At 35.5% G+C, this 18,098-nt stretch overlaps 2 protein-coding genes across 2 annotated transcripts; one reads left to right on the top strand and one right to left on the bottom strand.

Annotated features, from left to right (window-relative positions):
- Positions 1 to 4,222: 4,222 nt before the first annotated feature.
- LOC133852295 (probable glycerol-3-phosphate acyltransferase 3) lies at positions 4,223 to 6,766 on the top strand. Its single transcript, XM_062289027.1, has 2 exons — positions 4,223 to 4,954; positions 5,605 to 6,766. The coding sequence occupies exons 1-2, from the start codon at positions 4,247 to 4,249 to the stop codon at positions 6,493 to 6,495; spliced, it is 1,599 nt and encodes a 532-aa protein (XP_062145011.1). The 5' UTR covers positions 4,223 to 4,246; the 3' UTR covers positions 6,496 to 6,766.
- A 5,564-nt stretch (positions 6,767 to 12,330) lies between these two features.
- LOC133851478 (zinc finger BED domain-containing protein RICESLEEPER 2-like) lies at positions 12,331 to 13,693 on the bottom strand. Its single transcript, XM_062287916.1, has 2 exons — positions 12,592 to 13,693; positions 12,331 to 12,395 (listed from the first exon to the last, which is right to left on the bottom strand). Exons 1-2 carry the CDS (start codon positions 13,691 to 13,693, stop codon positions 12,331 to 12,333), a joined length of 1,167 nt encoding a protein of 388 aa, XP_062143900.1.
- Positions 13,694 to 18,098: the final 4,405 nt, after the last annotated feature.

Genomic DNA, 18,098 nt, shown 5'->3' with positions numbered 1-18,098 from the left:
AGTTTATTCATAAAGTTTGATTGCCCATATAGTATTCATTTAGGGTTCCTTGATGGAAGGAAAATAATCAGCTACTAATAAATGACGAGGGTTCTTGGCTTGCCTATATAAGGAGCCCTATGCATCTATCTTTTGACACACTCATAGGCACATGCCAGAAGATCCCTCAGATAACATTTTTTTGTTCTTCAGATGTTCGTAGAAATGCTTGAGTAAAGATGGCAAGAGGTAAGTCTAGATCCTATCTTTATATTTCCGCTGCGCATGTTAAATTGAGCATGATTAAGTTTATATGTTCTAACACAAGAACCACTCCACATTTTTGTAGTTTAAATGTATTTCATTGTAGTGTAATTTAAATGCGTTTTCATTGTAGTTTAAGTGGATGATTCATGTGAAACTAAAATGCATCATGCTTATTTCTTGAAATATGTATGCTTATTAGAGAGGTTTTACAGGGCATCTCAGGGTTACGAATCATTTCACAAGTAGGTGTTAGGTGAACGATTAGTGCGTAAAATGTCTTATCATTACTTCCTAACAAAAGTATTTTCATGTCAAGGTCGTCGTATGGTTAACAACTATTACGCTCTCATATTATGCATATAAAGAACATCCATGTGTTAGACACAATCTGCCATTGATATGTGGTTTTGATGAAATCAATATCCTTTATCTCAATTTTGATTATTTTTAGTTTTAGTTTATTTTAATTTTAAAACTCAAAACAAAATATCTTTCCCGAGTTAATTAAATTGGGTAAAGTCTTAAATATTTCATTAAGCAAAACAACCACCAAAGTCCTTAAGGTATAATACCCTCTATAGACCTATTTTGCCAAAATTCATCTTATTACGAGTGGTTATAAATTTAAAATTCACGTTATCAAATTAATTTATCAAATTAATTTTCAGTAATCACTGGCCCCCACATGCGATTGCCGTTGTGTTATTACAGAATTCGACTTGATGGGCGTGATGCATTAGTTTAACAATGATCCTATATCGAACACTTGATAAAAAAAAATATTTAATAAAATAAGTAATAACTTGTTGAATTTTTTATAATTAATAATTTATTGACTTGAAGCATATAAGCAATTTACTGCTTAGTGTATCATATGTTCCTATTTACCATACGTTTCTATTAGACTGATAATTGATTTTTAGAAGAAGAAAAAAAAGATAATGAAATTTTAATTTATATTTTTTTATACATATCTCTCATTTGTTTGGATCATTAAAATTATATTATTTAAATATAAAATAATGATACAGATAAATGTATGTATAATCGATATATAGGGTAGTCTAGAAAAAAGAAGAAGAAGACAATTTTCCTTCAAATGGTCCAATTCAGTCTATTAAATTGATAGGTATCTTTAGAATATGTAATTCTCACATGTTTTATTAAAATAAAAATTCTCAGGATATTACAATTTTCATACAAACTAATGTGAAAGTCCATACTTAATAAGTGTATGGTTGATAAGTCAGTTACTAAGTAATTAAATTAACAAGTCAGATTTTTTTGCTTAATCATTTCACCTAGGACTGTGCAGAACCCGCAAGATCCGACCCGCACGGACCCACCCCGTAAAAACGTTTAACCCGCACATTATAACCGGTTTTCGTTCCTAAATCCCGTAAACCCTGCGGTGCGGTTTGCGGGTCGGGATGTTAAAAAACATCGGGGACCCGACCTTTCCCGCCCTGCACCGCATGAAAAGAAAAGAATAAAAATACCCTTAACCAGTTAACCACTCAACCCTAGCGTTCCCTAAACCCATCTTCATTTTTTCCTTTCTTTTCTTCTAGCGCCGCACTCCCCCTCTTCTCTTCATTTTTTATTTTTTCTTCCGGCAGTACTCCTTCCTCTGAATCTTCACGAACCTCTCAAGATCTCCAAGTCCATGGCGAGCGTTGCGGGGTGGTCAAGGTTGCTGGAGGTCCACAGGTTCGCAAGGTGGTCAAGGTTTGAGTCAAACCGTCTCCTGCTTCCCTCAAATCTATTGCATTTCACTTGAAAACACTCAAAACAGTTTCTTATATTACTCTCACTCCCTCAAATCTACTCCATTTCAATTCTCGTCAATCTTTGCTTTTTTCTTGTTGCTCTTAGATCCAAAGATATTCAATCTCATTCTTGGTTTTAGTTGCTAATGGCAAACCCGCGCCCCCCCGCCCCGCTCTGCACGTCCCCTCCCCGCACATACCCGCACCCCACGGGTATCACGTATAAAATGAGGGTCACGGGTCCAAAAAGGGCAAAAAACTGCCCCGATCCGCCCTGTGCCCACCCCTAATTTCACTAATTATAAATTATTACATCAGTTTGTAAAAAGACTTGTAGTAAAAGCTGTAGTACCCTTAGCAACATTTCTATTAAACTAGGTTGTCCTCCAAACCAATTTCAAGAACAAATTTGTCAAAAGAAAAAAAAAAAAGAAAAAAGATACATAGGGTTTATATTTTTACGCATGAGAAGTTGGACTACGTACATACCATTTAATGTTAGGAAAATGTTAGATTTACAACACAAACACAACAAATGCACAATAACCCCTCACATGAGGGTGGGGCCCACCTTCATGTGAGGGGTTGTTGTGCACTTGTTGTAATGGTGTAGTGCAGGAATCAAATCCCTTAATATTATTGGGAAAAGTACATATGTTCTCCTCCAACTAACACCTAATTTGTAATGTCCTTTCAAACTAAAGATTTGGTCAATATCCCCCACTCAATACCAAAAATTTGCAATGTACCCTTTATAGAAAAAGGGGTGGCTTGGTCGAGCCACCCCTCTTCTGATGCAGGACGAGACAAGAATAAATATGTCATTTAGTTTAATTAAATTATTAGTTTTTGTTTGTAATTCAATAATGGGATTGGCCCACAGTTAGTCATTTAAGTTTAAGTTATTTGTCATTTTAAAAGTGGGCTTGGCCTTTGGCCAAAAGTTGGTCACATTAGGGTTAGGGTTAGAGTGTCTATTTAAGCCTAATGTTCTCTTGTAATAAGACAGATTATGATATTATGAAAAACAGTTTTGTTTCTTTGAGGTGTGACTCCTCTCTTCTTTCTTGGTGGGGAGACGCTGTCAAAGCCAGTGAGACGCTGGTTTGTTTTATCATCTTCGTTAATTTGGTGAGACTCTAAATTAACATAGATTTATTTTTATTTTATGTTCTTTTGTTATTCCTACTGCGTCATCTTCCAACCTTTTTATTTTTTAAAAGCTGTAGTGCTCTATGCAACAATTCTATTAAACTAGGTTGTTCTCCAAACCAATTTCAAGAACAAATTTGTCAAAAAAAAAAAAAGGAAAAAAGGAAAAAACAAAGATACATATATATATATATATATATATATATATATATATATATATATATATATATATATATATATATATATATATACACACACGCATAAGAAGTTACGTTGGACTAGTACATACCATTTAATATTATTGGGAAAAGTACATACGTTCTCCTCCAACTAACACCTAACTTGTAATGTCCTTTCAAATTAAAAATTGCTTCAATGTCCCCCACTCCCCAATACCAAAAATTTAGAATGTACCCCTTGTAAAAGAAGGGATGGCTTGGTCCAGCCACCCCTATTTCAACATTTTTATTTTTATTTTTATTAATTAAGGGTATTTTTGTTAAAAGGAGGTACATTGTAAATTTTTGATAATATAGAAGAGACATTTATGCAATCTTTAATTTTAAAAAAATTATTACAAATTGAGTGTTAGTTTAAAAAAGACACGCAGTTTTTCCTTTAACATTTCTTAATTATAAGAAGTGAAATTGATTATTCAAGGAGGTTGCATAAATAGATGAGAGATATATTTTTTGTCACTCCAAGACACATCTCTTAACCACTTTGTCCATGTGGTAAGGTGGTCTTTAGCTAGTTTTATGACTTTTTTTTTTTTTTTTTTTTTTTTTTTTTTTTTCTCTAAAAAAAAAGAAAAAAAGAAAAAGAAAAGAAGAAGTAAAAACTGTCAAGTGGGCAAATATGATAAAAAATTGTATCTTGATGGGGGAATTTATGACCACTTTGTATCTCGGATGAACATGTTCTAAAACGGGCTCTTAATAGAAACGATGGCATTGTTGTAATAATTACGTCGGCCAAGGGTTATAGTACACTCGCACATGTATAAACACAGCTTTCGATTCTAAAGCGATTCAGTAGTAAACGATCGAGTTACACAGCCACTACGTACGGCACCAATTATGTCTACGGCCTCTTTCATCAAAACCCTGTACTTGTTTTTCTTTTGCATTCTCTTTTTCTTGTTTTTCTTTGGCATTCTCTTTAGAAAACGTAGAGGATTCTACAAAAACCATGCAACGACACAGTTTAAATATCAGAAGTGTCGTTCTCTTGCTCTTAGATCAGACCACCTAGCAAGCCAGACTTTGATCTTCGACGTGGAAGGAGCTTTGCTAACATCCTTCTCCTTGTTCCCATACTTCATGCTCGTGGCCTTTGAAGGTGGAAGCTTATTAAGGGCTCTTTTCCTCCTTCTTTCGTACCCTTTTACTTGTTTGTTCAGTGAAGAGACGGGGTTGAAGATTATGGTCATGGTTTGCTTCTTTGGGATCAAGAAAGAGACCTTCAGAACTGGAATTAATGTTCTGCCAAAGTTTTTCTTGGAAGACGTTGGATTGGAGATCTTTGAGGTGCTGAAGAGCAGCAGTGGGAAAAAAGTAGGTGTGACTCAGCTTCCTCAAGTAATGGTTGTGGGCTTTTTGAGGGATTATTTAGAGATTGATGTTGTAGTCGGGAGAGAGCTGAAGGTGTTCAATGGGTATTTTGTGGGACTCATGGAGGAGAAGAAGGATATTATTGGTTTGGAGGAAATTCTTGAAGAGGATAACATGATTGGCATTACTGGCTTCACAAAAGTTCTTGGTCACCATTTGCTCTCCCATTGCAAGGTATATATTGTATTTCTTCTAATTTCTTTTTCCAGAAAAAGAGAAAAAAAAAAAAGTTTATAGACTTGCCTCTCTTCGGAAAAGGAGGAGGGGATGGTGAATAATGTTAGAAGACCTTCTAATAATGATGATAATTTTTAAAATTATCATTAAGCTTAATTGTAATTTACGATATTTTAGCTAAGACATTAATTAAGCTTGACCCAATGACCCCTACCCGTCCCCTCCCAAAAAAAAGAAAAAAACAAAAGAAATATAATGGCTTCGTCCTTGATCAACTCAAATTATAGCAAAAAATAGTTTTATATCTGAAACTTAAACAACTCAAATTTCTTCCGAGCAACAATCAAAATCTGTCATTAAAAAAAATAGGTACGTACGAGCAATAGCCTCTAAGAGCAATGAAAAAGATTTTTTTAATGCATACATCAAGGACAACAACGTTGAAGTTGAAGTGGCACGGCTACTGTAGAATTTCGGGTTCCATTTTGATATGTTAATGAGTTGAAAATTGAAATATATTAAAAAACAATTATTTTGTTTCTTTTAATTTCTTTTGTTTATTTTTCGTTAATATTGAATGAAAAGTAATTTATTTAATATTCAATATTCTTAATATATTTCTCTTTCGTATAAAAATATTAATCCAGGAGATTTATTTGGTTGGAGAAGGTGATAAGAGGAGATGGCAAAACCTCCCAAGAGAGAAGTACCCAAAACCATTGATCTTTCATGATGGTAGAATGGCTGGGGCACCAACCCCGCTGGACGCTCTAGCCATATTCATGTGGATGCCATTTGGGTTAATCCTTGCCATTTTCAGGGTCCTTATTTACCTATCACTGCCCACCTTCGTGTCTCACCCTCTTAATGCCTTCGGCGGCATGCACCTCACAGTCACGATGCCCGACGAAAGCTCAAGCTCAAGCTCAGTTCCAAACACCAAGGAAGCTAAACCCAAAGGCCTCGTTTATGCATGCAATCACAGAACGCCGATGGACGCTCCTTACCTTGCTGTGATTTTCAATAAAAGAATCATCGCGGTCTCCTACAGCGTAAGCAGAATGTCAGAGATATTATCGCCCAACAAAATGGTTCGATTGACGAGGAATCGCGATCAAGATGCGAGGATAATGGAGAGCTGGCTAAATGAAGGGGACATAATTATTTGCCCCGAAGGGACCACATGTAGAGAACCTTATCTCTTAAGATTTAGTCCCTTGTTTGCAGAATTGAGTGAAGTGATAGTGCCCGTTGCAATGGACGCCCGCGTTACTATGTTTCATGGTACAACTGCGAGCGGGCTCAAGTTTCTGGACCCGATCTTCTTCTTCATGAACCCAGCACCAGCTTACACCGTTCGAGTCCTTGACAAGGTATCTGGTTCGCCCACTTATAAGAATGGGGAGAAGTCAAAGTTTGATGTGGCTAACCAGGTTCAGGGTGAGATTGCCAAGGCTCTGGGGTTTGAGGGCACCAAGCTTACAAGAAGAGACAAGTACATGTTATTGGCAGGTACGGACGGGACTGTTTCCCGGTAAATTAAGATGCAACAAACAATTCTCCTGAAAATTACGTACCGTTAGTTCTGGCCGGCCGGCGGCCGGGGCCTATACGAGGGATTCATAATATCATATAGTACGTCCCCACAAATTATCATTAAATAATTCCCATTTACGTTAAGTACTCTCGTAGCTAGCTATAGGTACGGACTGCCGTATGTAAAATAAGGAAGCATGAGGTCCATGCATGCGTAATCAGTACTGTATCTGTATGTAGGAATGAGGCTTAATTAAAGTGGTTTGTGCACCATGCGGCATCCCGCCGCCACTCTTTATTACTTATAATTTGTGTGTTCTCAAACCGGCCAATATTATTGATGTTGCTTGCAACTCACGACACAAGTATGTGTGCCCTTCCAACTCTTGATCTTCTCTGTTTGGTGTACTTTTCGTTTGTACGAACCTCTACAAAAAAAAAAAAAAAAATGCAACTAGTCACGTAGTTACAGTAGCTGTTACTGTAGCCACGTGGCCAATTACACGTGGCGAGATGACAGTTAGCCACGTGTTTATATTACGCGTGGCCAATTGGCCACGTGTATGTATTATACATAGCCAATTGACTATGTGTATTAATTACGCATGATTAAAATATTTATATTTTTTATAATTTTTTTAGGAATTTAATTTTTTTTTTTAAAGATTTAAAATTTTAGCTACTCGTATAATAAGACACGTGGTTAAAATATTCAGATTTCCCCCTCTGATTTCCCATTTCTCCTGCCCCTAACTTTATCTTTTCATTTTCTCATCTTTTTTTTTTTTTTTTTTTTTTTTTTTTTTTTTTAAAAAAAAAAAAAAATTTCCCCATGCAAATTTTAGCCACGTGTATAATAAAACACTGTGGCTAAAATATTCAGATTTCCCCCTCTGTTTTCCCATTTCTCCCGCCCCTAGTTTTATCTTTTCATTTTCTCTTCTCTTTTTCATTTCCTCGTGCCCCCTTTGACTTTTCTTTTCATTTTTTTTTTCTTTTTTCGTCCCCTGTTTCCCTTCCCTTATTACAAGGACGCATTTCCTTTCTTTCTCTTTTTTATCTTCTTTTTTCTTCTTTCTTCCCCTGTTTCCCTTGCAATGACGCATTTTCTTTCTTCTCTTTTTTTTCTTCATTTTTCTTCATTCTTCCCCTATTTCCCTTGCAAGGACGCATTTCCTTTCTTCTCTTTTTTTTTTTTTCTTTCTTTTTTCTTCCTTCTTCCCCTTTTTCCCTTGCACGCGTAGACGCCTTTCATTTTTTTTTCCCCTTTTCTTCACACAGACAAGGAGACGGAAAGGGAGACTGAGAGAGCTAGAGAGAGAGAACTGGAGCGATTCTGAGAGAGAGCCTTGGTCGACGACGGCGCTGGAGTCCGGAGGGTCATGGCCAGACGCCGGTGAAGCCAAGGGGGTGTTTTTCCAGCGTTTTTTTTTTTTTCCTTCTGTTTCTTTGAGTCCTTTGATCTGAAAGTTTGTGATTTTTGGTTTTTATTGTTGATTTTTTGTGATTGTTGGTGATTCTTGATATTTTTTGGTGTTTTGTTGGTGATTTTTTGGTAATGCGGGTCGACAGAGAAATTTGGTGATTTTTGGGAGATTTCTTGGATTAGATTTCATGGGGGAATGAAGGTGATTTTTGGTGATTTCTTGAAAAAATAGCAATTTAGCCGGATACACCGGCCCTTTCTCCAGATCTCGTCGGATCGCCGAATCTCGACGACGTACACCGGCCCTAGCTTCCTCCGTATACTGTATACCGTATACAATTAATATTAGAAAGAAAAAAAAATAAGAAGAAAAGAACAGATCGTATCTGTTCTTTTCTTGGATTTTTTTTTTTTTAAAAAAAAAAAATCCTAATTTTAGCAACATGTGTAAGGAATAAATGGCTAAAAATATATGATTTTTTTTTTTTAAAAAAAAATTCGCCACGTGTATTTTATACACGTGGCCATTTAGCTACGCGTATAAAAATACACCTGGCTAACAGTTAGTGACTTGCACATCTGACACGCGTCTCACGCGTGGCGAAGCGCACGTGGCAACCTGTTTGACATGTGTACAGTGTCCGTACACGTGTCAAAATAGACGTGGCAAATTTCAAGGTTTTTTGTAGTGAGCGATTATGCAGCTACGCAGTTGTATAAATAGTAGTTGCGATGGCACCGTGCATTTACACGAGCTAGTTACCTGTGATATGTATCACTGAGGCGGAGCCAGCATTTGACAAGGGGGCAAAATTGAAAAAATAAAATTAAATTGGAGGGCAAATTTTTTTATTTTTATTTTTTAAACTAGCCATTGAATCTATTTTCTTACGTGTGGGTTTTACATATCTAATAGTTGATTTTTTTTTTTAAAAAAAAAGAAGTTGGAGTTGTACAAGAGTTATATAGATCGAAGTTATAAAAGTATCATATCTCATCAATATTTGTTAACATTATAATTTTAATATCATACATATATTATATTGTAGAATAAATTTAATATCTAGATTATCGAAAAATTATATATTTAAAAGTAAAACTATAAAATGGAGTAAAAATGATATATCAAAAGAAAACAAAAGAAAGTTAATTTAGATAACACATAATATTGTTACTTCATATCAAAGGGTACCGGAAAATAAATAGCACATTCATGTTTGTGGTGTTTATCTCAGCCAACTTATAGGCACGGGCGGAGGTAGCAAGGGGCTTGGGGCCAAGGTTTTCCAAAAAAAAAAAATCCTAAAAAAAAAAAAATAAAAATTCACCCTTAATTTTTTTTTTTTTTTTTTTTTTTTTTTTTTTTTTTTTTTTCAATTTGGCACCCCCTAAATTGCAAAAGCTAGCTCCGCCCCCGCCTATAAGTACATAAAATTGTAATTTCATCAAATGCTTTTTCATTATAATGCATCATGAATTTTGAGAAGCTATATATGAAGTCTGAAGTAAATCATGTTGCCATGAATAGCAAAAACTTTAAAAGCATGCATATTATTAGGATTGTTGAAAAGGAAATATAAAAATAGATATGTTATTACGGTGATAATTCATACATGAAAATGATGTTCAGAGGGCACTTCATTATATAGATATGTTATTATCTATTTAATTAACTCAAGAAAGTAAAGAAACTCATAGGTTTGAGCGGCCTGATCAGCAAGCTTACGAGCTGAGACACCGGAGGAGATGAGAAGCAGAACAGCGAAGACAAGACCAAAGAGATGGAAAGTCTTGGAGTAACCCATTTTCGTTAACAACTAAGAGAATTAATTGCAGACTAACAAACAAGTACACTCTAAGAAGATTCTGTGCACAATTAAGTGAAGGATGAGCAATTAGTGTAGTGTGTGGTTCTCTCTACTTATAGAACTTTTGACAGAGATAGAGAAAGAGAGAGGTGGGCAGCAAAATTTTGTTTAGCTAGTTTTGAACTTTTGATGATAGGACCAGTGAGTCAAGTAAACATTAAATATCGATCGAGTCCAAGAGTCAAAAACCATATGCTTGGGAGGTGAGAGGGGGACCTCATAAGTATATATAAAGAAGTATTGTTAATAAATTCTATTTGTTTTACATTATTCACAGAAAAGATCTCTATGCACGTACAGTACTAGATCTTCCTCTTCTTTTTATTTTTATTTTTTATTATTTTTTTTTTTTCTGGACATTATCAAAACAAAAACTACATCATGAAGAAGAGACAATACCTTGAACAAATTATTCTAAACCTGAAATTTGTGTTTGCCAAGAAAATATTTCCTCAACATAGAGCAATGAAGGATAAACGGATCATAAATCGACAATTTTTTTTTTTGTTTGTTATTATTATTATTGGATTTAGGGTTTAGTGTTTTAGGGTTTAGAGGTTTAGAGTTAGGGGTTTTGGTTTAAGGGTTTAGGGTTTAGGATTTTAGGAGTTTAGGGTTTAGAGGTTATGGTTAAGGGTTTTGGACCAAACTATATATTAGCAACTACAATTAGTACAAATTTTTCTATCATTAGTTTCAATTTTCAAAAATGTATTTGTTTGTCTTCATTCGATAGTAATAGATGTATCTTTGTTTTGATAATTTATTATTATTATTATTATTGATTAAATTACAAGAATCAGGTGGCCGGAGACATAAATCTACGACTTCACCCTCTACCTTGCTACAAATGGAGGAAGTATCATTTGAGATAAGCTCATTAGTATGATAATAATATATATAGCGTGCTTGTTATGCGGTATTTAACATTAAAAACTCAATACTATAAATAAAAAGTATATATAACAAAATATCTAAATCCTTGCACAAGTGAACTGATAGCATATCATCACAAAAGAACCACTATCATTGTTTAATTTTGAATACACCATCACCGACATGAAGCATGTCGGTGTACGTACACAAGGATCTTCAAATCTAACCGCTAACTCAAGAAAAAATCTTTTAGAGATCTAAAATAAAATAAACTAAACAAATCAGTTTATTAACTCACCCAAAAGAAAGACAAACTCAACAAGTACTAATCACATGAAATGCTACTAGGGGTGTGCAATGGTTCGGAAGTCAGTTAAATCGGCGAAGTTGGTTCGGTTAACCGACCATGTCGGTTAAGTCGGTTAATTCGCCGATATTTAACCGACAAGAAATTTTTTCGAAGTTTTCAGTTAAGGCGGTCGGTTAAAGAGTCGGTTAACGATCGGTTAAGACGGTCGGTTAATCGGTTATGGTTAAGATTAAGCCTTAAAATGGGCCTTCTGGCCCTTCTTAATTTGAGCCTCATTTTTTAATGGGTCAAAAAGACTCAAAATAATTTTAATTTTTAAGGCCTATATCAATATGCTTTATTTTTTAGACTTTCAGTATTTGGCTATTTGCCACTTGCCAGCAAGCCTAGCCAGCAGGGCCACTGGGCAGTCTGGGCTAGCAGGCCCAGCACGGCAGCACCACCAGTCCAACACATCTGACACTAGTCCACTGTCCAAAATTATTTTCTTATTTTCTTATACCTTGAGTCCTTTTTACTGTTTTACATTTTTTTTTTAAATAATACATAAAAGAAAAAAATTGGAAAAGTGGTCCATTGGCAGACTGGCAGTGGTCCCGGTGACTGCTAATGTGAAACACTGAAAATTTGAAATGTGCATTATGTGCAATTGTGTTGTGCTTTCAAGTTTCACTGCTTTGTGCCTTTGCGGCTTTGTGCAAAACTCCAAAGCCCAAATTGAAAAATGAGTCAAAATGTCAAATACTCAAACGCACTGTATGCACATTATGCACTCAGCACTTATCACTTGTTTAGTTGATTCACAGATTCACTTATGCTGTTATGCACTCAGACACTTAGTGAGTCAGTGCTGACTGTTGAGTGCAAACAACAGTCCACAAAGGCACAAATCCACAATCATGCATTCATAATAAATTACAAAATTACTCCACTTTTCTTCAATAATACATTAAGGCAATAATACTTGAATAAAAATAAAAATAAAAATAATTTAAATTACTTAATGTTCACATGTATGTACCCTGCAGGGAAAAAAATTGAAAAAGCAAGAAAAAATAGAGTAGGAAAACATATGTTCTAAAGACTAAAAAAATAGGGGAAAAAAAAAAGTAGCATAAAAAAATAGCAGTATCTGTATCATCCTAAAAAATGCAAGAAAAAAAAAATGCATGAAACATTGAAACTGATGAAAGACAATCTGCATCCATTTGCTCAGAAATCCTTTCATTCCTTTGCATATTCTGGTAAATCAGAATATCAAATTCAGGATTCATCATAGCACACATCAAACAAAAAGAATATCTTCTATCTCTATCTCAATACCAACTCACAATAATAAGTATAAACTTATTAGTTATCAAGTTTCCACCAACAGGCAACAGGCAACAACTCCAGAATTCCAAACATTACCAGTTCCAAAAGCTCCAGAATTTCAAACAAAAGTTACAAAACCATAATTTAATAGTAACAAGCTAAAAATAATAAAAAAAAAACTTCCTCCAACAGACATGTGATGACTTTTAATTTGCTTCCTTGATCCTTCAATAATCAAACAAATCAAAAAAACATAAGTTATAAATATAGACTATATAGTGATCAATAAAAAAGAGTAAAAGACCAGTAGGAAGATGTAACTCATCATTCTCATTGACCCAAGAAGATTTCAACCAATTCTGAGTACATATAAGAGCCTCCACTGTTTTCGGAGCTAAAGAACTCCGAAAAGGGTCTATGACGCGACCTCCAGTGCTAAATGCCGACTCGAAAGCAACAATGGTGATCGGAATTGCCAAGACATCTCGTGCAACCTCAGCTAGAACCGAAAACTTTGATGAATTTATCTTCCACCACATCAAAGCATCAAAAGTTTTACATGGTGGCTCAACATCTTCCGCGAAATATCTTTCTGTCTCTGTCCGACACAATGCCAAATTTTTGGATGCCCGAAATGAATGGAAGTCTGTTAAAACATTTTTTTTACTTCTAGAAGTAGTAGAAGTACCCGCACCCACTGAGGCTGAATTTCCACAACTCTGCTCTTCATTTGACTTGTCCCCACTTCCTCCAACATTCGCTACATTCTTAGCATAGTGATTATACAACTGCTCCAATGTATTCTTCAATTTGGTGATAATCCTCTCTGCTTTTTCTTCACCTACGTTGCTTTTGAACCAAAATTCTAAAATAATTATCTTGTAACGTTGATCAAGCACAGCAGCAACAAACAACAAGGGGTTAATTTTCTCAAAGTTTCCCCAATATTTGTCATATTTCATTTTCATCCTGATTGCCATGGAACTCAACAAATCATCATCACTCTCACAATACTCAATCAAAGTATTATAAACATTTTGGAGTATATTGAAATAATTGTTAGAAGTCGAGTATGAGGAACCTGATATCTCAATTGTCACCCCATAAAACACTTGCAAAAATTTAGCAAAGTTTCTAACATTTTTCCAATCTTCATCAAGCGGAACCCCTAACCTTCTTTTCCCTCCACCATCCTCACACAAGTTGTTCCCAAAACTAACATCTTCATCTAACATTAGTTCAAATGCACTTTCATACTTCTCTGCCACATCCAACATCATATAAGTAGAGTTCCATCGAGTTGGAATATCAAGAACCAATGAAGCATGATACCCAACTGTCTTCCTTTCTGCACAAGACTTGAAGATGGCCAATCTTTGAGGGGATCCCTTTACATATTTCACCATATTTCGGATCCTTACGATTGAATCATCTACATCTTTCAATCCCTCATGCACAATTAAATTGATAATATGTGCACAACACCTTACATGAATAAACTCATGGCGACAAATAACTCCATTATTGGCCATAGTTCACTTTTTAAAACAATCAACTGCAGTATCATTTGCACTTGCATTGTCAATAACCCTGGAATCCCCCATTCCTCCAATTCTTTCGCAATCGTTAACCCCTTGTGATCCGACACTTGGCGAAATGTCAATATTCTTTTATGATATTCCCAACTAGGATCAATGAAATGTCTAGTGATGCACATGTAATTCATATTTTGAATCGAAGTCCATGTGTCAGTGGTCAAACAAACCCTTTGACTAGTTTTTAAAAACTTGGTCTTCATTGTTTCCTTAGTCCGCATATACAACTTGGCACAATCCCTCATCAATGTATAGCGAGAAGGAAGCCTAAATCGCGGCTCAAGAACCTTGAACAATTTCTTAAACCCCATCCTATCCACAGTTGAAAAAGGCATTTCATCCACAATAATCATCTCACAAAGCGTCTCCCTAATGATTTTTTCAGAGTACTTCGCAATCATTAGGTTCTTACAACTACTAGTACCACTATCACCCTCACTTGGCACAGACTCAAAAGTGAGATTGAGTTACATCTTGATTAGCTAATAATGTCTTGTACTGTTGGCATGCTTTGGTATGGTACAACATGTTAGAAGTGCCATTGCTCTTTCCGTGACATTTATAGTCAACCCCACAATAATTACAACGTGCCACAGGTTTATCTGCAGGACTTTCTAGATCTTTAGTAAAATGTTGCCACACTATGGATTTTTTCCTACCATTTTTTTTTCTTTTGTTCTTAGGGAGTGGTGGTCGTCCACCACGACCAGCACATCTAATCCATTGTGTATCCGTCTCCAACTCATCAGAATCACTTTCAACATCAATGCTTTCTTCAATACCTATTGAACTATCAATAGGAGGAGATAGATAACAAGATGCAGCTACTGATGATGCAGGTGCAGATGCAGATGCAGGTGCAGGTGTAGGTGTAGAGTTACCAATATTCGTAGATGTAGGTGTAGGTGCATCCATCTGACCATCTGAATTTCGAAAAAAAAAAATAATGATCAAACTTTTCATACTACCATGAAAAGCTCAAAAGCATTCCAAAGATTGTTAGAGAACTTAGAGGCTTGTCAAAATTTCCTATTGAAAGGATCACATCAACAAATTACATATGGAGATTTACTTCAAGACGCAAATAATTATTCAAGATGCTACACATATATTACAATTCAATGTCATCTCATATTCTCATAGTCATAGCATACAAATTTGAAGAAAGATTTTTATTTATTTATTTTTATTTTCCAACAAGTTGATCGTCTACCATAAATCACATGAGTCCAAGTCAAACTTCACCCCTATCTTTCTAGGATTAAACTGTACTAATTTGCTCTTGGCTACCTGATTTGCATATAAAAAAAAAAAAAAAAAAAAAAAAAAAAAAAAAAAAAAGGAATCAACCTTCATTAAAATACCCCAAAGGGCCAAATTACAATGAACAGAAAGACTTCCTAAACACAAAGCCAGAAACTGACTGTTATGGGAATCTTGTTAATTGGGACTATTTAGTAAACGAATCTATCCATTTGATTCTACTAACTCTTACTGTTGTTTAAACAATATTGAATAACTAATACAATTCCTACCTATCCAAAAAAAAAAAAAAAACTAATACAATTCCTGTGTTTAACAAAGATTTGAAATTGCATTTTAAGAAATAAGAATGTGTTTAACAAACATTTGTATTACCTAATTTTGTCCAAGTCAAAATTTTTCTTGTTCAATGTTCAGTAGAATCAGTACTTCAGTTCCTAACTTGCTCTACAATGGCCGAGTGGCTGTTTCAAAAAAAAAAATTAAAAATGATACATAAAAAAAAAATTAAAAATGATAGTATGATACATCAAAAAAAATTAAGACTAAGAGAAGAGAGACTGAGAGAGAGAGAGCTACCGGAGATTCGGAGAAGAGGGCAGTCGGCAGACTCGGCACTGAGCACTGCTGCACTGAGCAGTCGGCAGACTCGGCACTGAGCACTGCTGCACTGAGCAGTCGGCGACTCGGCACTGGGCAAGTGACTAGGTCACTGACTCAGTGGACTCACAGGTGGCCAGGTGGGGACTGTGGGGTCGTGGGGACTCTGGGTCCCGGGGAGGCGCTGCGGCAACCGGTAGGCGGAGAGGGGATCCGGGAATGGCCGAATCACTGGAGTCAGGACCGGGAATCGGGATAGCCGGACTGCCAAAGCCCAAAAGCCATCTGTCAAGGCATCAACGCCGTCAAGGTTAGGTCAAGGGCAACTGGGCAAGGAGATTCACGAATCACGATTCACGAAACAGTCGAAACTGATGAAGAGCAAGAAATGAAGAATGCAATGAATATATACTCCATACAAAACGACGCCGTTTCTTTATCACTAAAATGACGTCATTTCGATATAGGCAGTCGGTTAATCGGTCGGTTAATTTTCGGTTCGGGCCAGTTCCGAAATTCGGTTAACCGCTTAACCGACCGACTACCGAACTGACCACATTTCGGTAAAAAGATTCTCTTCTGATTACAGAACCGAATTTTGTCGGTTAAGTCGGTAGGCAGTAATCGGTTAATCTGCACACCCCTAAATGCTACATCATTCATCAATGACCATTTTATATATCATCTAGCATATATCAATTTGATCCACATTGAGCTACGATGAGAAATTTCTCTAACACTACCATCACCAACACTGATCGACAACCATAATGTATAAACTAATTTCAAAAACACTGAGCATTATGTCAACACTGAAAACTGAAAAAGGGAAGAAAACCCAAAAAGCAAGTCATGCAGAAATAAGAGGTGCCCCACTCCACTTACAAGTTCCTCAGTAACATCATAGTGGTACATGATAAATTACTTAGTCAATAAAAAATAAAAAAGTAAATATGTTGTGTGCTATTTCCTTTTATACCTTAAGGCTGCAATAAGATAACATGCATTCACTCTTAAAGTTCCAAGCAGTACAAAAAATGGTTTACTTCCAAATGATCAAGAGCTGAACATACAAACTTCAATCATTACAAAAATTTACACATTAGCGGCCAACTTTTTAGCAGCAACTTTGGATACCTCATTAGTGGCGACATTTAGAGGTCTCCGCTAATGACTAATCTTTAGTGGCGACATTGGTGTTGCCGCTAAAAAGTTGCCACAAATATACACTAGATTATTAGCGGCGACAAGTGGTCGCCGCTTATGATTCTTCATCAGCGGCGACACTTGTTGGTCGCTGCTAATAATCAACTATCAACGGCGACACTCACACGACGCCGCTGATGGTCGATTATTAACAGCGACAAACGAGGGTTGCCGCTAATAATAGGTCAATAGTGGTGATGAGTGTCAAATATTGCATATGTGGACCTCTTAATTTGCATTTACTAAACCTTTAATTTTGTTATTTTCTAATATTTTTGGTTAGTTTTGGCATTTTAGTATTTTACAGGCCATTGAGAGAAAACAATAGCTTTAAGGTGAATGAAAGCACACTTTGAAAAGACCTAGATGATGTGGTTATGTTCAACCAAATCAAGGAGATGGCTAAATCGAAATTTCTCTAATTGGAGTCAAAATCGGATTAGAATTCAGATTCTGCATATGTCATAGTATTTTGGCCATAACTTTCAGCTCAAATATCTGATTAAAGTGAATCAAGCGGCTTTGGAAATCTATCTCAATTTTTTACAAATCATTGTGAAATAGGATTTTCTTAATTTGAAAGTCTGCTATGCCAAAAGTACCCTGCAATAAAAGACCGCAAATCTAGACGAATTTGGAATCCTTTTCCTTCATGGATTGAGTTTTGAGTCTCCTACTCAAACTAGAAGACTAACCTCATATTTTTCTAGAAATTCTAGGGCTTCTAGGATTTGTTTTCTCCTTATAAATAGACCTTTAAGCCTCAAGAAAAAGTGGGAGGAGCTAGAGACCAAATATATTCTTCTCTTTTTAGTTTAGTTTTTCTTTAGTTTAGGATTTATTTTTCATAGCCATGTGTAGCTAATTTTTCAATTAAGGTTGAAGATGAAGCATCATCAATGAGAACAACAATACTTCCATGTAAGTTTTTATTGTCCGATTTTATTGGGTTTAATATTTCAATTGTTTTACTTATTTTCAATGTGTGGAATGATTCTTGGATATCTTTTGTGATTCAAGGATACATTTGATGATTTGAGATAATTTCACATAATTGATTGCTTGGTTTTTATTTATAAAACAATTGAATATCCCTTGTGATTTATTCTACGGATACATTTGATGATTTTGTTTAAACTGGATATCT

The sequence above is a fragment of the Alnus glutinosa genome, chromosome 12 (assembly GCF_958979055.1).
Source record: "Alnus glutinosa chromosome 12, dhAlnGlut1.1, whole genome shotgun sequence".
NCBI classification, from domain to species: domain Eukaryota; kingdom Viridiplantae; phylum Streptophyta; class Magnoliopsida; order Fagales; family Betulaceae; genus Alnus; species Alnus glutinosa.
The sequence above is the reverse complement of the archived record's forward strand: the minus strand, read 5'-3'. Positions and strand labels throughout refer to the sequence as shown.

Excerpts from the sequence above, each read along its gene's own strand:
- LOC133851478 (XM_062287916.1), bottom strand. The coding sequence starts at position 13,693 with ATGGTGAAATATGTAAAGGGATCCCCTCAAAGATTGGCCATCTTCAAG. Across the intron at positions 12,396-12,591 it reads TGAGTTACATCTTCCTACTG|CTTTTGGAACTGGTAATGTT; the intron begins GTCTTTTACTCT and ends GAAATTCTGGAG.
- LOC133852295 (XM_062289027.1), top strand. The coding sequence starts at position 4,247 with ATGTCTACGGCCTCTTTCATCAAAACCCTGTACTTGTTTTTCTTTTGC. Across the intron at positions 4,955-5,604 it reads ATTTGCTCTCCCATTGCAAG|GAGATTTATTTGGTTGGAGA; the intron begins GTATATATTGTA and ends ATATTAATCCAG.